Source organism: Aptenodytes forsteri, unplaced genomic scaffold, assembly GCF_000699145.1.
Source record: "Aptenodytes forsteri isolate BGI_AS27 unplaced genomic scaffold, ASM69914v1 Scaffold119, whole genome shotgun sequence".
Taxonomy (NCBI): domain Eukaryota; kingdom Metazoa; phylum Chordata; class Aves; order Sphenisciformes; family Spheniscidae; genus Aptenodytes; species Aptenodytes forsteri.
Genome location: NW_008796165.1, coordinates 4910968 through 4930747, shown reverse-complemented (window position 1 = coordinate 4930747; position 19780 = coordinate 4910968). Strand labels below are relative to the sequence as shown.

Sequence of the window (19780 nt, the reverse complement as noted above, 5' to 3'; positions counted from 1 at the left end):
TTTAAAAAAAAAAACATCACTACATGGAAGATGTGTGTTAAGCTATTTGGGGCATCATTATTATTTGAACAGTGACCTACACAAATGAAGAACAGACTGTCTTTGAGCAGACTGCAATCTCAAGACATGTAAGTAACAGTCTGACAGAAAACATTAAGTTGAATATATCTTTAAGGTTCATTTTTCTATCGTTATTTGCTAGGTTATACAATCTCAGATTTCTTCCTTTTTTGGCAGAAATCACCCTAGCTCCAGAAATCACCAAGCCAATACAGAACTAAAGAGCCATAGTCTTCTACTACAGTGGTTCAAGCAGATTTCAACTGCTACCTCTGTGTAAAAGGGCTCCCAAAAACACATTTATCTGAGATTAAACTAAGAACTGATGGCCAAGTTTTCTGGGGGTGAAGAACAACCAAACTTCCCTCTGGTGTGCATTTCCCATGCAGGGAACATCCTAGTGACTGCACTAGTTAAAGATTCAAAGGATCAGAAACATTTACTGAACTGAGGCAGAATTAGCTATCAGGCATTGTACACTCATATACCTGAATAAAAGCTGCCAACTTCTCATGTAACTTTAATCCAGCACAGTTACTGAATTAACAGGGGCTGCCATCATAGTGGATAGCCTGAAATGCTATCTAATTCACTGCAATATCATTGCACAGCTTAAGCATAAGCAACTGCTCTGATTTCATAGTCTTAAAACAACACTTACAAAATTGTACTCAGATATAGAGGATGTTAACTACAGCTGTATCATCACGATTAGTCTTTTCTAAATGAAAACACTACCAAATAGTGATAAGAAGCAAGCACTGCTAATACACAAAGTTAATTGTGCCCAAAATCCTATGAATATCTAATAAGAAAGATTCTTTCTTTGTATTTCTATTTACAAAAATATCACTTACTAGTATCCTAATATTCCACACAACACTATTCTTCCCAAATAACACTAGTAAAATGTTTGGCAACTTCAATATAACATAAGCGTAACATTATTTCAAGCTTACAAAATTGATGATTTGGCTCAGATGCCATGGAAAGGTCAATTATCCTCTCTAAATAAGTTACTAGAACTCACATTCTTTCCCTAGCCCTGTCTTCTTCATGTGTCAGTTGTCTGATTTAATCGGATGTAACCTCAATATGTGATTCAAATGCCATAAAAAATGAGAAATGTTATTTGAAAAATAACAACACTGAACATCAGTTCTGAAAATCTCACCACATTTATACAGAAATCTTCTAACATTTTATCCAGAATGTTCTTGAAGACACTCAGTAGCACTCGCGAGAAACACAGCATCACAGAGTGCTGCTATAACCTCAGCGTCCTCATCCAAAGATTTTCCCTCCTCTTCACCAGCCAAAATTTATCCAAAGGAAAACATAGATTGAGCCTCCTGTTGCCACCATAGCATTCCTTCATCTTTATCATGTATTATTTATCATTATGCACTTAAAACCTTCTTTCTAACCTGTAATACAGTGTTAATGAATTCACTGTGCAACAGCATTTGCAAACAGGAAGATACCTTAATCTCTTTCTCCTGCCACACCAACCTGCAGCAGCCTCTCCGTGAAGTAGTACAGCACTTGCATTGGCCTCAGTTCTTTGAAGAATTCTTCCACCTCTGGCTCCCTGTGCTGAGTAATAAGACCGGGCTATTGCTAAATTCTCCCGTAACAGGGTTTTTGTATATATCCCAAAGGACTGTAACACACAGTCCTCCACAGACATCGTCCGTAATCCATTCCACCAAGACTGCTGCGGCAAAGCAGATTTGAAAAAGCAGGTGTTATTACCCTCTGTTTCACAGGGAAACCACAGCACAGAGCTTAAAGGACAAATTAAGAGAAGAAGGAGCAGCAAAGGCGGCTGGCACACTTTGTGTCTTCACAGGGATTGAGGACTGAAGAACAACTGCCAGTGGATGGTTAAAACCAAACCAAGACAACACACAAATAATTAAGGTAAAACGAACAAAGCAAACAGCAAAGAGAGGGAACAGATCTGTATTTAAGTGGGTGAATCAGAGGGCTTTTTGTTACTCAGATCACAACTACTAGCTCACAAAAGCAAAAAGGGCTCCCCTCATCTATACAAGACCGCAAACATCCAAAGCCCATCTCATGGCAGCAACCTGGACAGACACCATGCCAAGGATCAACATGGCACCTCCAGGCTTGGGGCTACACTTGATAACCAGCTAGCAGGGAGTGCTTTCACCTGTTTGACAGCATACTACCCAGAAGACCAAATCAGGCCTGAACTCTAAAACAACCTCTGCCATCTGATTTGTTTCTAGGTATAATTAGGCTGTTTGCTCCAAACCTGATTCTCCAGTGCAGGGCCTTCCACTCCGCAGCTTGTTTCCTCATTTCTTGGTTAACACACTTAGGCTCAGATGAAATGTTAAGGATATTGTAAAGCCCTTGCATTTACCACAGCTTTTCTGAGACAAAAAGCTTATTTTGTAGGATGTTGGCTAAGAAGAGTTATTCTGGGAGCAACGAGAATGCTACTGTAATGAACAGACTAAGAGGATGAATTTTACATTTTCAAGCATAAATTCTTAATGAAGTTAGAGCATGGGATAAGAATAGACTTTACAAAATAAGCCATGGTACAGAAGAGACATGAGAAATCAAAACCATGCTTGGGAAACATCATGAGTGCTGGTATACAAAAAAAAGGGATAAAAAATTCATCCAGTTTTAAAGACAGAATTACATCCTAATTTGGCCATGAATTTTTAACAGAAATCGGTCCCTATTTTAGTTATTCCTTTGGAATAATATGAATCTTCACAGCAAAAGCTTAGCTTTTAATCTTAAAGTCTGGGAAAGCCGTGATAACATATCATCAACCAGCAGGCAAACAAACCACTCAAGATTGTAAGCCTCAGAGAAATATACAACGTACAAGACAGAATGAACATGAGAACAAGCCCAGAACACTGATTTTTATATAACTACAGATTGATACATTTCTATAAACTGTTTTACAGTAATTCTGGGAAACCCACAAAGGTGATGCATTACGAAAGTAATGTTCCCTTAAATATACATAATATTTAGAAGCTATTCTAATGAAGATACTTGGTTTACACGTAAGACTTCTAACCTGTATGTCCACCTATATATAAGTAGGGACATACTTGTTAGAGGTCTGGAACAAAGAAGCAGATTTAGTAAGTTAAGATAAATTGGCCCAAAATGAATTCTCTGCTTTGAAATAAAGTACAGAATAGACAGATATGGAACTCTCAATGATTTCTGCTGTCTCCAGAAAAAAATTCATTTTAAAATACTAAAAACAAAATATAAAAGTTTGCAATGTGAAATCTTACTACACTCTACTGTAACACATTAAAAAATGGCACAAATAAATCTAAACTAATACAGCTAGAAACAAAAATATATAACAGAATGGTCATTTTTAAAATAAATATGATTTACATAGCCCACCTCAGCAATGAGCTTTTAAACCATATGAGATGTAAAGAAAAATGTAGATAAATGGGAACATTCATCTTATACTCACTTTCTTTTCTTTCAAATTTTGATTAGTAGAGCTTGCGTTATACAAATTTTATTGATTTGGAGAAGAAAAAAAAATTCAAAAGTTAAGCAAAATTTATGCACATTTTTTATATTTTCTAACAAAACCAAATTTAGGTTTCTGCCCTACCTATAACAATGCAACTAGTAATAAAAGCAAATAATATTCCCAGCTCTTCAAATTATTGGGTAAAACACACAAACTACTAAACAAACAGATAAGCCAAGACAGCATAGATCATGCACGCAAATGAACACCACCTGCTTGTCCGAAGAACGTACTTTCTGCAGAGAAAATATGACTTGCAAAATTATTAAATAAAGTACTGTTCACAATACCAACCACTTACAACAACAGTATGTAAAAAGAAGACTGTGGCCTTCTACGATGTAGTCTGCAGCTGCCCTTATTTTTAATAAGAAGGGGAAAGTTGCAGAAGCGACAGGTCACAGTTTTATGATCCATCTTGATATTAGAGGAGGCTGCGCACACTAAGCCATGGGGTGCAGGCTGGAACACGTCCCCATGGGCTGTTCCTCTATGTCAAAGATGAATGCAGCTGTAATCAAGTCCATTTTGTTCAAACAAATTGCAGGTTCTCTGTGAGGGCAATGCAGACATTCATGACTTAAAGGAACACTTCTCGTCAATATTTGTGCGTTGATTCTCTTGGAAAATTGGATGTTTAATGATTTTGGAATCTTCCAACTTCTCGGAAGCTGAATGAACAAACAGTTGCATTAAAATGAAGCACGGAGGAAAGCCAATACGGATTTTTACCAGATTTCTTTTGGTTGAACTTTTTTTCCCCGAAAACTTTGCTGAGAATTATAACTTGACGACCTGTTCTGTTGTTATTTTAAATTTCTCATCTATTGACAAATAAAACTGAGGAACACAGGAACACAAAAATAGGAACAATATAATAGCACAAAAAATAATATTCACCTTCTCAGGCAACCTATAACCCAAACGTGCATTATCACTTCTACTTGTGCAGCAGGTCTTCTAACAGAATCAACAGTATTACTTCCACAACTTTTGTTTTGGGTTTTTTTAGTGTTTATATAAATAAATGCCTATCTCAGCCCAGAGATGTGACAAGGCAGTTCTCATTGCACAGCAAGTCTTTCCCAGACGGCTGGATCAATAACATCCCTGCTCTAAAGACCTGAAGGTCTAAAGAAAGGAAAGGACAGGGAGGAAAACAAAAGCACACAGAGCTCTTTCACCACAGCAAAGATTACTGTTTGAAGATTTTATTTTAGAACATTAATAATTCATAATGACAGTGTAATGTAAACTAGGTTAGAAGATTATGCTCTCAAGTACCACACAAGGGATTGAATGACAGAATAATAACCACTAGTCAAGGTAGCAAAATTTTAGGAGATAAATGAGGGGAAGAGAGAACTTGGAGGACTAGAACAAGCATATTTTAGATGAACAAACAAAAACAGGAAAAGATACTGAAGAAAAAGGGAGTACAGATGCAGCCTGTAGAAAAGAGAGCAGAAAGGATACCTTATAGAAGGTGAAGCTCTCTTGCAGGCCTTCTGGCATGGTACAGTTTTGAATATTCAAACAAGAGCCTAAATTTGAGACAAAAGTTCAACACAGCTCAGGATAGCTAGACGCAGCTGAAATGCGATACAATTTTAAAAACTGGTGCAATGTTTCCCTGAAATCTTCTTTCCTTCTTTATATTCTAAACTTTCTTTACACTTTCAATTTAATATTGATCTGCTAAAGGGTTTATCTATCTAAATTAGAAATTGCAACTCATGGCTTCAAACGGTAATTTTTTAAGAAAACAGATCTGAAAGGAATCTCCTGCTCATGGGCAGGAATAGTCGCTGTGCTATTGCAAGCAGCTATGTCATATAATGTCTGTTTCTCCCCAGCTCAAGTCTGTTGAATTGACACTAGGTACTCGCAATTAGTACGTCTCTACTATTAGTGCTTCAGTGCGGGATATTAACGGGCCTGTTTGCACACTCCCCAATTTTCCAAGTCAAAACTGAAAACAGCACCTGCTTGCTTCATAGTACAATTAAAAACAAGTTTTGGAAGATGCATGGAACTGTCTATCAACAATAATAAACACGTGACTGCCTGATTAAGAATATACATTTCTTTTTCAGAATGATTCCCTTGCCAGGAATCTTTCAGCGCACGGGTTGTTTCTGTATCTGTATTCAAGTTCAAAAGGTCTTTGAGGGAGAGACTATGTGGAATGAAGAATTTTGTACAGAACTGAGCACACTACTATTGTCTGAGGAAATCACTATTATTTGAGGATAAGGACAGAAAAAGAAAAGCTTAAATATTTACTACAGTCTCTTAAGAACCTTCTGAGCTTGTCCTTCCTCACTCGAAGTTGCTAGCTTGTCCCAGCCATCCCAAACTCTTTGAATAGTGCAGGGGTAGTAAATGAGTCAGTTCATATGCAGGTGTACCAGCAGATCACAGCCTTCAAACACAATTATACAGAAAATTCAGTTATGAACCACTTGGTTTATAGGTGAAATGGCTAGCAAACATTAAAGCTCCCCAACTTCTGAAGTCACAAGTACATACTCCCCCCTGGGAGCCTCTGATTTCCCAGGTCAAACCACCAGGTTATCCTTTACAAGTGGTCCCACGGAGGGCAGCCAAACGGTGAGCCTGGAACAAGACAAGAATTCACACCTCAGGCTCCAAACCCCAGGGTTTAACTCTTCTGCTGCTGCAACTCCAGGCAGGACACAGGGATTTTAGCGTTTACATAATGTCTTCACATGAAAAGATTATACCATGCAGGCTACCATGCCTGAATATTTCCAACCATGTGGCAAGCAAATGGACAGTTTCCAATCAGCGTAAGAAAAGACAAAAAAAGTTATCTGAGCCTGTAGAGTTTTAGGTATCACCAATAAGTCCCTCCCTTGTAGTCTCCATCTCCTAGATGGGAAAAACTATTCCCAAGAATAATAACTGGTACAAAAGAAAAGGAATAAAGAGAGAAAATTCCATTAAAAAAGAAATTAATTTTGGGAAACTCATTCATTCATTCAATGTGAGATGTAGATTACAATTCAGTTGCCAAAAGATTACCTACTCAAAATTCACCATTTCACATTATGCATGACGATACATTCACAAAGTTGTTCTGTTACTCATTATTCCTGAATTGCTTATCTACGTTGTTTCCAAAAGTGACATTATACTGCCTTGCAGTCAACTCTGACCAATTATTTAGCACATTTGAGAAAGCAGAACCTGTACCAATTCAAGCACTAAAACAGGAAGATATCACTTGCTGCAAAAACAGAACAATTTCCAAACGTCATTCAAGCTGAATATAATTGTCTTCATTAATCCTTTGACATTTGTCAAATAGGAAACTCCAACTAAAATAAACTCTTAAAACCTGTATCAAGTGACTTTAAACTAAAAGGAAATTTAAGTAGAGATAGGAAACCATCACCAACTCTCAACAAGCCTTGAGGTATTTCAAAATAAAAATATAAAGAACCTCATCAAGTCTGAATTCTGAAATGTTTTTTATCTTCCCCAAAAATATGGAACTTCTCCTGTTTACACGTGCTGCCCTGCTGTTGTAAAATATATATAGTCTTCAAAACCTAAACCACAGGTGATCTGGGGATGCGCGTGCCAAGAATACATCCTTATACTATGGAAGGAATTTCTGCACTTGCCTTGAAGTAGAAGGACTGGAGTTACAAGACCCTCATCAAGACACACCAGCAATCCCGATACATAAGAACAACCATCACAGTCTAAGAGGAGACCCCGTTCAAACAAGGCGGATGTCTCCATCCCCACCCCGTGGTGAAGGTGAGCTGACCAGCACCCTGCGACGTCCAGGAAGCCCATCTGTTTACTGCAACAGAGCAGACTCACTGAGGACGCTGCATGCTGAACCACACTCACGCACCCAACAAGCCCATAGCTCTAAATATAGGTCTCCCCTCATCCACTGCAACAGCTTATACAAAAAAGTCTTTAAATAAAGGCAGGCAACTCTCCCGGTACATTTGTTGAACATCTATGTATCATATATTCTTGTTACTTACCACAGTTATTGATTAAATGCTTGTTTCCTAGAATAGGGGTTTTATGTAAATAAATTAATATGTTCTTAAATTGTATCACAGATGTCCATAAAATCCTAACTGTATAAAACTCATAACATTGTAATTACACACTGATCAAGTAATTATGTACTGTGCTTAGTGTTTTGGAGTAACATTAGGTTTCCCATTTTGTTTTACTTAAATAAGACGGCAAGGATCTGACCACCCTCGCATTCAGAAATGGTGACCAGGTTTTGTACAGGCTAGAAAAAAATCCATGAAACTACTCTGCAAAGCTATAAAAAATTAATAGTTATCATCAATAGACTTTATTAAGGCTAGAATCTCCAAGGGAAAACATTCCTATAAAAATAATCTCTACCATACATCCCTATAAGAACATGTTCCACAACTGGCATAAATTCATGAAATCAAAATAGCATGAGAAAATATCCCTTCAATAATCCAGCTGAACCCAACTCTTCCCTTGATTTGTTAGGATAAAGCAAATTTCCACTGAGACTTCACCTCACCTGCAGCACCCGGAGAGGCCAGAAATACAGCACCTGGACACATTCACCCTTGTTACCACAAACAAATGAATGCATTTCTCGAAGTATTGAAACTAGTTTATATCTTGCTGAGGGTGATACAGAAAGTGTAGCATTTTTTTGAAACGGGGGGAAATGCATGTTCCTTTAATCTCAAGGCCCATCACTTCTAAGTTACAACAATTAATCCATGACATCTTTTAAGCAACTTGATATCAAGAAATGCTGTAAATCTATATTTCGATTAAAGGACAAATATGGGTGTACAAAGACTTGCCAACTCATAAAGAGGACCAGCTGTGAAACATGGCCTCATTTTCTTCTTCAGTAATTTGACTTCCCTGCTACCCCTAGAAGAGTGCAAGCCAGATCCCAAATATGAGAGCCAATACTTCAGTTTAATTTTGGACATCATTCTCTTTTCTTCCTAAAGATACATGACCTTAATTCCAACCCATGGCTGCATCAACTATAGCAGTCTTATTCCACCTGCTATCAATTTATTTTTATTGTAATCTTGCCACTTCACATTTCCTTTTACTCTTTTGAAAGGTTTACATTATTTTCAATTGTTCAAAGGCTATATATAAAATATTTTCACTCTTAATTAGATTAATTCTTTCAGAAGCCGTGAACTTCCATGCTAGCTGTAGAAAACACTTGACATCAGTTGCACCAACAGTTGTTCATCCATTCATGTAAAAATATCAATGACACCATGAAAAATAGGCAAGAAGGGGAAACCTATGTAGATACTTGCGAACACAATATACAGATGGTAAAAAATGAGAAAGAGTTAACATTAAGGCATACACTTTTCTAGCTACATTTTCCACCAGTTCCTAGTATCACTTGCATAGCAATGGAAATGAACCACAGCCTGGCTAACCTCAGGGTGTTAAGCTGAGTAGATCAATGATGCTAATAACTTGCCAAGATGAACGTTTGCTCTAAGCAAGCAGGAATGGCTATCACTGGTACCGTAACCAAGTAAACAAAACTACAACAAAGACAGACAGGATAAAACAGGATCAAGAGCTGCACAGGTGAAAGCAACAAGGACAAAAATAAAAAGTTATTATAGTAGGCCTAAGCTCTTACACAGTGCTATGTATCTGTGAATCATCAACCATTCAGTATTTAAAGAGCAGATGGCTGGAAGGTCCCCATATGTGAAAAATGTTATTATCAAGAAGAGTCCATAGTAACAGTGGACTATAACTTGACACTAAGACTTTTATGTGAACTATTCTTAAAGAGAAAATTATTCACTAGCCCATGTCAAAAGCCTGAAGATTGAAGGATACTCAGAGAAAAAAAAGCAGTAAGTACCAAAAAGGCTTTTGAAAATAATCAATAATCATTAGATCTCCTCTCCAAAAAGAAGAGTTCTCAATTGACTTTAACAGTAATCTGATTTTGATAATTAATTACTACTTACGAGTCTGTTAATTACCCCTAATGCTAAACAGCATTTAATCACTTTTAATCACCCTTGTAAAGGAACATTACCCAATACCAGCTTTTAAATAACAAAAAATAATTCAAAATTATATTGATGACAATGACACTAAAATGTTGAGATTGCTTTTTAGTCACTGCCCTTCACTTCACTGCAAGTGCTGCCAAAATGAGCACCATAGTAAGAATTTTCACCAAATGCTGCCCAACATGCAGGGAAAGCAGCAGGTACGCTGGGCAACCACCTCTCTCTTCATGGCAGTGCACAATACACCGAGTACAGACACATGCAACATCCCTTTCCTTTGCTGACAACCTGATTTCCACCCAACAGATGTAATATATGTTACTCTCCATTAGAGGGATAGATGCCTAAAATAGCTCAACTTCTCATTTTCTTGTTACTCCTACCAGAGCTGGCCAGAAAGAGCAATCTCCCTCTGAAATAACAGTCTAGATTCAGAGGCTATTGCATTACCACCTGATGAGTAACTGAAATTTGACCGGCTACATCCACACTGCAGCATGTGAACTTCAAAACGAGTCCTCTGATGGCTCTAGTTTTAAGTAGGTACCACCGAGCTCCGATTTCATAACCGCACACACAAAGATCTCTAGCTTGTGTTAGCCTTTGTCAGTGACTATTTCACTGGGTGAAGTTTCTTCTTAGTGAAGAAGCTGAAGGTTTCCACTGGGGCTGCTGATGGCCATACATGTTCCATAATAGCACAACATGGAGGAAGGGCTATTCCTGAAGGAAAAATACATCAGCCAAGCTCTCAAATGCTTTAATACAAACTGAGCTGGTTTGGACTTTTTACGGTTTACAAACTCTTGTACCCCATATTTAAGCCTCCTAACAACAGGCTTGATTTTACTCGTTATCCTTTGTAGACCCTGTGTCTGGAGACAGAGGCTTCAGCCTGCTAGCTTCTGTAAGAAACTAATGTGGATTTACAGCAAATAGAACAGAGCACAATACGTTAGCACAGACCCCCTATTCTAGGCACGTATTTTTAAGGACCCCACTCTAGGCTGTTTTACTTTTAAGTTGGTTTTCCTGACGTCAACAACACCTGTGAGGGTTCCTTTGCTCCATGGTACAAGTTGCACATGCACTTAGAAGCTAGCACAAGGTACAAACAGGAATTTGCATGCGCACACAGGTAGAGAGGTTTCCATTCCTCAATTAATTTTATGTTCTTCCCTATGTAGGGCCTTAAACTACACATGAACTAGAAAAAATTGTACCAACAAGCAACATCAACCTGAACCCTAAGTGTCTGGAAGTAAACTACAACTACAAGGCTGTTCCCTTCTGCTAGAGATTATTCTCTTAAACTATAAAGCTGGTAAGTTCATAAATGGTTACACCAACACCAAACTGTTAGAAATTCTAGTTGATACTTCTCCTTACCTCCACTGAAAAGGATGACTGTAGCATGGACTAGATGGACTGCTCTGGGGTTGTGAGTTCAGGTAAAATACTAGAGGAGAAGTAACAAGTGCACAATCAGCACTAAACGGGAATTTAAGGTGCTGCAGACCTGGAGCAGATGTAGGAGAGAACATGTGCTGATGAACATCACTTCCTCGGCAGTGGGAGTACAAAGGAGAGGAGATTCTGACAAGGTACCACGGTAGAAAAAAAAATAAATCAGGGTCAATATCACATCTTCTGTTTCAATAAAGAAAAAAAAAAAGATACTTCCAAAATACAAGTTATATCTTCCTAATAAATGCAATAAACTAAGTCAGTCATCCCTTTGATTATCATCCAAACCCAAATGTATTTGTCAGTCAATATAATATCTAGTCAACATTGTTTTTCCACTATGAAAATCTTCCAGTCTGGAATTATCCAAATTCTTTTTTGTAGTGATTCTCAGGCTTTCTGGAACACACACCCCTGTCAATCCTTAATGTAAAACATTTAAATGAGAAAAATTAACAAAGTTGACAATGGCACCAGTAACAGACATGGACCATTTATGTCATAGCCTTCACAATTTGGGAGCCATGGTTCCACACCAGGCTATGGCAACAATAGAAATACGCAACTGTGAAAACACGAATTACACGAACTGTTAACTAGAAAACAGCATTTAGCACTGACAGTGTTTTATAACAACAACTAATTAAGCCTGAAAGCAGCACTGCAAAATGGCTTTATTCTAATTTTAGCAACGGGGAAACTGAGGCACAAGGAGGTTAAGTGACTGGTCCATAGCACATCCATGGCAGTATCAGGATTACAGCTGAGGACATTGATTCTCAGCTCTGTGCTCAGTTCTGTAAACTATTCTGCTTTCGCAGGGTTAGCAGCCAACACGTATTTGTATACACAGAGAGCACAGAAAATTTCTCAAAGTAGCTGCTTTCCAAAAAGCTGCAAACAGACTTCTACATAAACATAAAAAAGCGGTTCTAACACCTACTTTATTGAACTGTACACAATGAGATGTCCTTCACTAGAAATAAAGTAAAAGTTAACTTACAAATATTGGTATTATAAAGTGTGATTATGCATTAGAATACAAACTAGTGCTACCATATTTTTACAACTATAACTTAGATTTTGATTGAGGGATGAGAAAAGTTTCTATTTACCATATTTAAGCATAAAAATGAGCAAAAGGGAAATCTGGGGCATGCTTCAGTTTTGTTTAGTATTCAGACACTTTACACTGAAAGTCCTGAAGTCAAGCATGTTTGTCAACGTTCCTTGCTTTAGATTTCCTAATGAATCCAAATACTTATCAGTAAGTAACCTTTACACATTGGAAATCCTCCCCACTAGCAATCTCTGCTTAAACAGCTGATGAGCTTTACAGTTCGCTGACAGAAAAGGTTAAGCCTGCCTCTTAACCTGCTCCTCCCTTCACTGACTATATGATAGATTCTTTTAACCTCCTCTACTTATACACATAGTATTAAATATACAATTTCCTTAATTTTAATTAATAAAATAATAAATATAATTACAAACATCATAAATAGCAGTTTTCATTAGTAGATTTCAAAGCATTCATACAGGACGCAAGCATTAAAAAGGAATTACTTGTTTAAATTTCATTTGTAGAAATACATGCGGCAACGTAAATAAAGATTTTTTGCATCGAATCTAAAGGTTTTCAATAGCATTCTTAATTTAAAAAGATAATAAAGGTAGCAAAGGTTTCTGTAGATTTGAGCCCTGTGGCAGCTTTCTGGCAGATTATTAAAAGTACTTTTTTAAATCTGAAGAGTGATCAAACTAGAAAGACAGAGTTACAAACATTCAGTTTTACTACATTAATTAATGCTTGGTACAAAATCTAACCACAATGTACTCCATTTAAAAACATTTAAATATTGCTCTTTTTTGGCTATACTTTACAGTAAATGCTCCACAAAAGTAAAATGTTAAAGCTTCCAAATGAAATTTCATGTACAGCCAAATAAGCATGACAGATAAAGACAGTTCTAACAAACAAAAGCAATGTCTATTGGCCACAGAAAATTCTGGCTTGTTTTTTGTCATAGTTTCAATTTGAAATGTTTAAGTACAATTTATTTTTCACAACAGCCCTTACTGGACTTACTGGATCCGCAGAGACGGGGATCCAAGCCTCTGTTTCCTCCGTTTCATCATTGTGCTGGTACACTATGTTTCTTCCCAGCATAAGAGGCTTAGAGCCGGGAACGAGAGCCCACCGTTATCACTCCAACGCAGAGCACAGAACAATCAGTGCAATTCCAAGCTCTTCATGTACCCCCAGTGTCACTGAGACCTCAGGAGTTCAGTAATGGTCCAGATTAATCACACGGCTCATGTCAAAAACCTAATTATTTAAAAAAAAAAAAACCCACAACTTTCTACAAGTCTATTCATAGCATCCAGAGAAAGGAAATGAAGCCCACCAGTACGAAATGAAGGCACAGAAAAGTCCAGGACACAAACTAGCCATCTGACCCATCACGCAGCCAGCAATATGGTCTTGACACACTCAGGCTGTGCCCACAGCAAATCAGCGACAAACTTCTCCTGGGCTTCACAGAGCAGGAACAGTCGCTCTCACCAAATCAAAAGGAAAGCGTAAAGCCAAAGGGAGCAATGGCACACTTGAAAGGATTCTGGCAGAAATCTCACACAGCAGCTTGAAAACTCACACTGCGATAGGAATAGAGTCACTGCTCCCACCCAAAGCCCGTGCAGAGTCATCAGCGGTGCAAAGAGCAGCTGTTCTCGACCGGCGGGGGAACATCTGAACCATCTCTTTTTCAGAAATCAATCCCCTTAAGAACACGCACAACTTTAATCTTAAAACACCTTCCTGTAACTCCCAAGCTGTGTTTCAGCTACAAACTTTATGGATTCTAGCACCGAAAACACAGCAACGCAATTGCAGCAGCCTGGGGAGACAAATGCTGAAAGAGGGGGTGGCGGGGAAACACCTTCATTAGGAGACAATGTTCCCTTGTACAATGCAAGTCTTGCATTTTTGTTTGCAAATGGTAATTTTAATCAGCTCAAAATCAATTTCATGCTAGTAACAAAACTGTCCCAAAATAATGTCCAACAATTTTTAAATGTATATTTGTAAGAAGGTAGGTTTCCCACAAAAATTCCAAATATATATCTTTGATAGACTTTAAAGTGTTAAAGACTATTTAGGCAGGTAAAGACTGCTATTCACAAGTACTCATCAACCAAGTCAAATTCCAGATTACAGCTCATATCTTCAGATCCTCCCATGATCCAAATCACAGCAGGAGTGCCCCACACTACAAGATCACAACCTCTCAATGGCTATGTCCCATCAGGAGAACAAACTACCAGTCTCAAAAGTAAGGTCCAGGGTGCCCAGGGCTGCTGTTCCTTAAACAACCAGAGCCACTGCCCCCCCACACCGTGCCTTCAGAGTTAGAACGCACAGCAAGCAACAAAAGGTACAAATTTGGTATGTTAGGTATAATTTTATTATACTTATTAAATGAGAACCTGGATTAAGTAGTGGAAACTTGATAATAAAAACTGCACAAAAGACTTTTCTCACTTTTAAATCCTTGATGAAAACCTCCATAAATTCTTTGTCTCTGGGATTACAGTATATACAGAACACTAAAATCCCCCTTATTCACTAAATCACTTTTTTAATAGAAACAATGTTTTCAAATTACTTTTAAAGCCTAATATACAAATAGCAACACTCCTATGGAGCCCAGCAGGAATAATTCAGCACGTTCCACCTCCAGAGCCAGCCCCACATATCAGCTTAAGAGCACCGAGTTATTTTTGATCTACTGCTTGTGAGCTGCTTCTATGCAGCTCAGAGAAGGATGGAGTGGTTAGAAAATACCACCTTTTTCTCTCCCCATCTATAAAAAGCATTGAATGGAGGCATTATTTCTTACTCTATTTCCAGATCCAAGATAGAACAGAGTGCAAAAGTAGCAAAAGTCCCTACTCCTTTTCAGAACCATTTTTTTTCCTCCAATTCCAGCACTTTGGCTTCTCCACGCTTGAGGCACAGCACTTGCTCCTGGCAGGGAAACAGCATCGATCAATCCCCAGCAGAAACGCTTACCCGCCAAGACGAGCAGAAACAGAATGATATACTCCATTTCTCTGCAGATACAGAGGAAATTCCCACAGCACCTGAGCATGGCAAGATAAAGACATAAACCAGCACTAAAGGCCAGAATTTTTTTTTCTGCCATCAAACTTGATGTTGTTTCCAAGGTCTAAGCATTAAAAAGAATACAAGTAGAAACTGATATAAACTGGTATTCAGCATATCCTCCCAAAGAAATTCCTTGGTGTGTTTGTGTGTTATTTTATAGCTGGGGGTAAGTTTAACAAATTATGTTGAAGACTTGCTTAATGAAACAACCCTATGAAATGTCTAGGGCTGTAGAAACTAAGAACCTTTGGAAGTTTATAAGTAGAAGGGGAGGGCAGGGAAGGAGGGAGAGAAAGAGAGAAAACGAGCCCCACAGTGGACATAAATTGCCTTAAAAAGAGATTAGAAGGAAAAAAGACCACCATAAAAGCCTTGCACACGTCTTTAGCAAACACTGTTAGGTTGCTTACCACGTTTCATAAAGACAGACATAAAAACTTGAGGTAAATACTATTTCTTATCAGCATCTATCACCACCAAAACAGCAGTTTGTAATATTTGATTTAAATGTGTCTTTTTACTGGATATATTCTGGATTATAATTATTTTTCATGTTTCTTATGCCTCCGTGTTCCTTTTCCGTTCGTATACAGACTTTAAAAGTATATTTGATACAGATGTTTGAAAGCAGGAAAGAATTAATAAAAATAACTTGCATCTGAAACTAAAAACTGGTTTAGCAAATTTAGTTTGCTGAGGAAATTACTCTTTTCAAATTTAGATATACTGTGGGAAAGCAATATTTTCTTTTTAGAAAATTTTACGTTTAGCTATCTAGGGTAATAGGCATCTAAATAATCAGGCATTCCTCTTAATGTCACCCTGCATACAATTCCCCCATCTGTTTTACATGCCTGCTCACTCTGTGCTGATTATTTCAAGATTAGACTGCAAGATCTCCAAGGGCAAAGCCATCATTTACGGTGTGCTTGTGTTCCCTTCCGCTAATATGGAAGCGGAGTCGCTAATCAACAGACTTCACAGGCTCCATCCCACCATTCATTCTCTTCAGCTTCTACCCAAGACCTTCTTTAGGTGACAAAATTCCTCATGCTTTTCTGCCAAAAATACTGAGACATCTAACTCCACTCCTTTTCCTTAGTACAAACAAGCATAGCAACTGTTGTTGTCCATGCCTACAATCAGTTCCTGCAGAAAAATAGAGACTACTAATACTGACCCAGGCAAATATGAAGCAATGAGAGTCGGATAAAGTTAGAAGCATTGTCAGGAAGAGCTTGCCCTTCTCCATTCAGTAATGACAAATACCCTAGCTAATCCATAGTCTAAAACCTTTCTAACTTAACAATCAACCAAAGCAATCACGTAGCAAGCAGTAATAATCAAGTCTTTATTCTACTACTGGCTGGCTGGAAAATAATGACTTCCTCCCCAAATATGATCTTTTTACAGTAGTAGATGCACCCCAACCTCCAGACTAGCACACAGAAAAATGCTGAGTGGCTGTATATTTCTATATAATACAATTGCTACTGAACTGCTACAAAGGCTGGAGTTTGTGCAGAAAATGGATGCACCTCTTGAGGGTTTCTGGCTGCAAGCCAGATACTTCATCCTTCTGTCAATTCCTGCTTCTGCTCCTGTCGGTGAACAAAAGTCAATGAATGACCGTCAATGAATCAGGACCTAGCTACATCCATAACTATCCCTACTCATTAGCTACAGCACAACAGCTTTTCAGAATAAATTTTATTTTCAGAATTTATTTTTGCTTATGAGGTTCACTGTTAAGTTGATACAAGCAGAGGAAAAGCCTCCAGAAGAACTGGGAACTGCCTACGCTCCGTATTTAAGTGCACATCGTTAGGCCACCCTTTTTGACAGAATGGTTGAACAAATTTATACGTATTATATGTGTATTTTTAACATATATATACACACATGCATATTATAATTATTCCCTTTCTTGATATGACTTTCTCTAATTCCTGATTCGAAGACTAAGAGTGGATTGTTTTAAATCAGGTAAGCACTCTGATACTGGGATATGCAAATCATGTACATCAGCTCCACAAGAGCCTTTTCAGTAAACCTATATGCTTAACAGTACCACATCAAATATACACAAGCCACAATGCACCACTGACTTCTTAAATAGTTAAACTTTTCAAACAACAAGAAATCATTTGGTAGAATTGACTACAGAATCTGTAATTCCAGAAACTGCAATCAAATAATCAAGTAGATAACACAGGCAACTAACTGAAGACATTTCAATTCTTCATAGATTTTCAGTCTCGCTAGTAGAGACTGAAGCAACCTTGTGCTTAAAATTTATGGCCTGGATCTTCTTGACACAGGTTGCTAAATTTCTTCACATAATGATGGCTTAAAAGGCACTTAACTTGTGGAAGAAAACTAAAGTGAAGTAATGAAAACTGAAGGTGTTAAGTCAATATAGAAATAAAACATTCAGTCATTCTGTTTAGTTACTACTAAATAAAACACTACACATTTGAAGCACTTCATTTGTATCTCAGATATTTCAAATGTAAATACATGAGTAGTTTTGCATCATACCCACCTCCACGCTTGAACAAGGGAAAGGAATATCTCTGGCATCCTCAATTTCAATTCCAAAAGTTTTGTACAAAAATATCTAAGTTACATTAAACAAAAAACTTACTGGTAACTCACTGCTCCACCATTTGTTCAAAGAACCTTCACAATCTTCAAATCATGAACACCACCTTTCTTAAAAATCTACCAAATACAGTTAAGCTAGCCTTTAAGGCACACCAGTTAAAAAAAAAAAAAAAATCGGCCAGTGTTTCATGTTCTTTAAATAACTCCCTGACTGGTTTACCATTGTCATATGAACTAAACAAAAAGGTCTGGTCATGCCCCATTTAAAAAAAGAAGGCCTTTTGATCCAATGTATTGTTCAGCCCTGAATCACTGGTGCTACACAGCATTTTCCAAACACTGTTTCTTATACAAAGGGGATAGCTTACATTGAAAGACTGAAAATCATTTCTCATTAGAACCAGAAACCTGAGGAAGAAAGGTTATATGCTTTTGTGAGCTTCGTGTCTGTAGTCTACAAGCTTTGGGAAACAATTTTAAATCATAACGCAATAGTAGGCAGTACAAAAGCTTTTTCTTTTATATAATGCAATCAATAATGCAATTTCTTCCACCATAAATCTGTAATCATAGCAAAAGCTAAGCTCTCATAATATCATTAACACACAAGTTAGTTCACTAAAATTCTTTAAACATCATAATGTATTAAAAAAAATTGCTATTTGTTTAAACCACATTTTTAAAAGCCTACTTTTCCCAACATTTGCTACTTTGTCGAAATATCTCTATTACACTGCTCCGCAAACACCTGACCTGCATGACCCAGGAGCTGTGTACTTAGACTTCTGTCAACAGACTGTTTGAAGAGCAGTGATCAAAGTTGTCCATATCACATAAATAATCAGTGACTTCTGTGGAGTCACTTCAGCCATGTCCGTGCAAGCAACACTCAACACCACAGCTACTTCCATATCACGATCAGCTCCAGCTGATAATTAGAAGTAAGCTTACACTACTACTACTTTTCCTACTACACTTAAGGAAATGAATAGAGGCCTCAGTCTCTGAGAAATGCAAGCTAGCTGTTTCCAAGTGCATCACAGACTCTTGAAAATGCTAACAGAGAAACCAGAGTATCTGCCCATTTAAATGATTTCCACAATTGAACTGCTATATATGTTCAAGACAAACCAAGTGATGAATAAAGAATAATTATACTTACAAGCTTCCTCTTCTGGGGAGACTGAGCTCCTTCTGGAAAAAAAAAAAAAAAAAGAATGAAAACCTTGAGTTAATTTTACTTGTTATTATATATTACTGATTTATTCATCAATAAATGACTGAGGCAAAATTAATAATAAGCTGACCATTTCTGAACACATGCTCAGTGTATAACCGTGCACAGCACTGCTACGCATAAGAGGTGAATCTGCACACATTCATAGCACAGTAGTCTGGGGTACAAAAGTTACTCACTTTGCCTGAATAATCATTGTCTTTGCAGTCCCAAAATCATAAGCACTCAACAAAGCAAATATAACTTTGAAATTCAAGCCTGAACATAGATAAGGCAGGAATTAATTCTGTCCTACATACCTCATCAGCATCATACCCGAACCACTTCCAGAAGTGTGGTACACAATATGCCTAGCATCTGCTGCATGTATGTTCTCACATCCTCACCAAAAGGAAAAATTAATGCAACAGGGTGGCTTTTGGGTTTTTTCAGACGTACACATTACTTGTGTTATATATTATCAGAAAAAATCCAAGGCCAATGAAATGCAACTCCCGCTTAAAAGCAGCATTTTGCACCTAAGCAGCAAAAGCAAAGGAAAAGGGGGAATTTTAAGGTTTTTATTTGAGTAAATAAACCACGAGCATCCACAAGGCACAGACAGC

At 37.6% G+C, this 19780-nt stretch overlaps 1 protein-coding gene across 2 annotated transcripts in view; it reads right to left on the bottom strand.

Annotated features, from left to right (window-relative positions):
* Positions 1 to 19780, bottom strand: part of MAST2 (microtubule associated serine/threonine kinase 2) — a 146499-nt gene that overhangs the window by 94071 nt on the left and 32648 nt on the right. Inside the window, exons 2-3 of one of the 2 annotated variants that reach the window (XM_019474157.1) lie at positions 19101 to 19132; positions 11083 to 11289 (exon numbers count right to left, since the gene is read on the bottom strand). In XM_019474157.1, the coding sequence (XP_019329702.1) occupies positions 11083 to 11289; positions 19101 to 19132 (239 nt within the window). The remainder of the gene's footprint in view (positions 1 to 11082; positions 11290 to 19100; positions 19133 to 19780) is intronic. The other variant, XM_009287316.2, reaches the window with a different exon arrangement.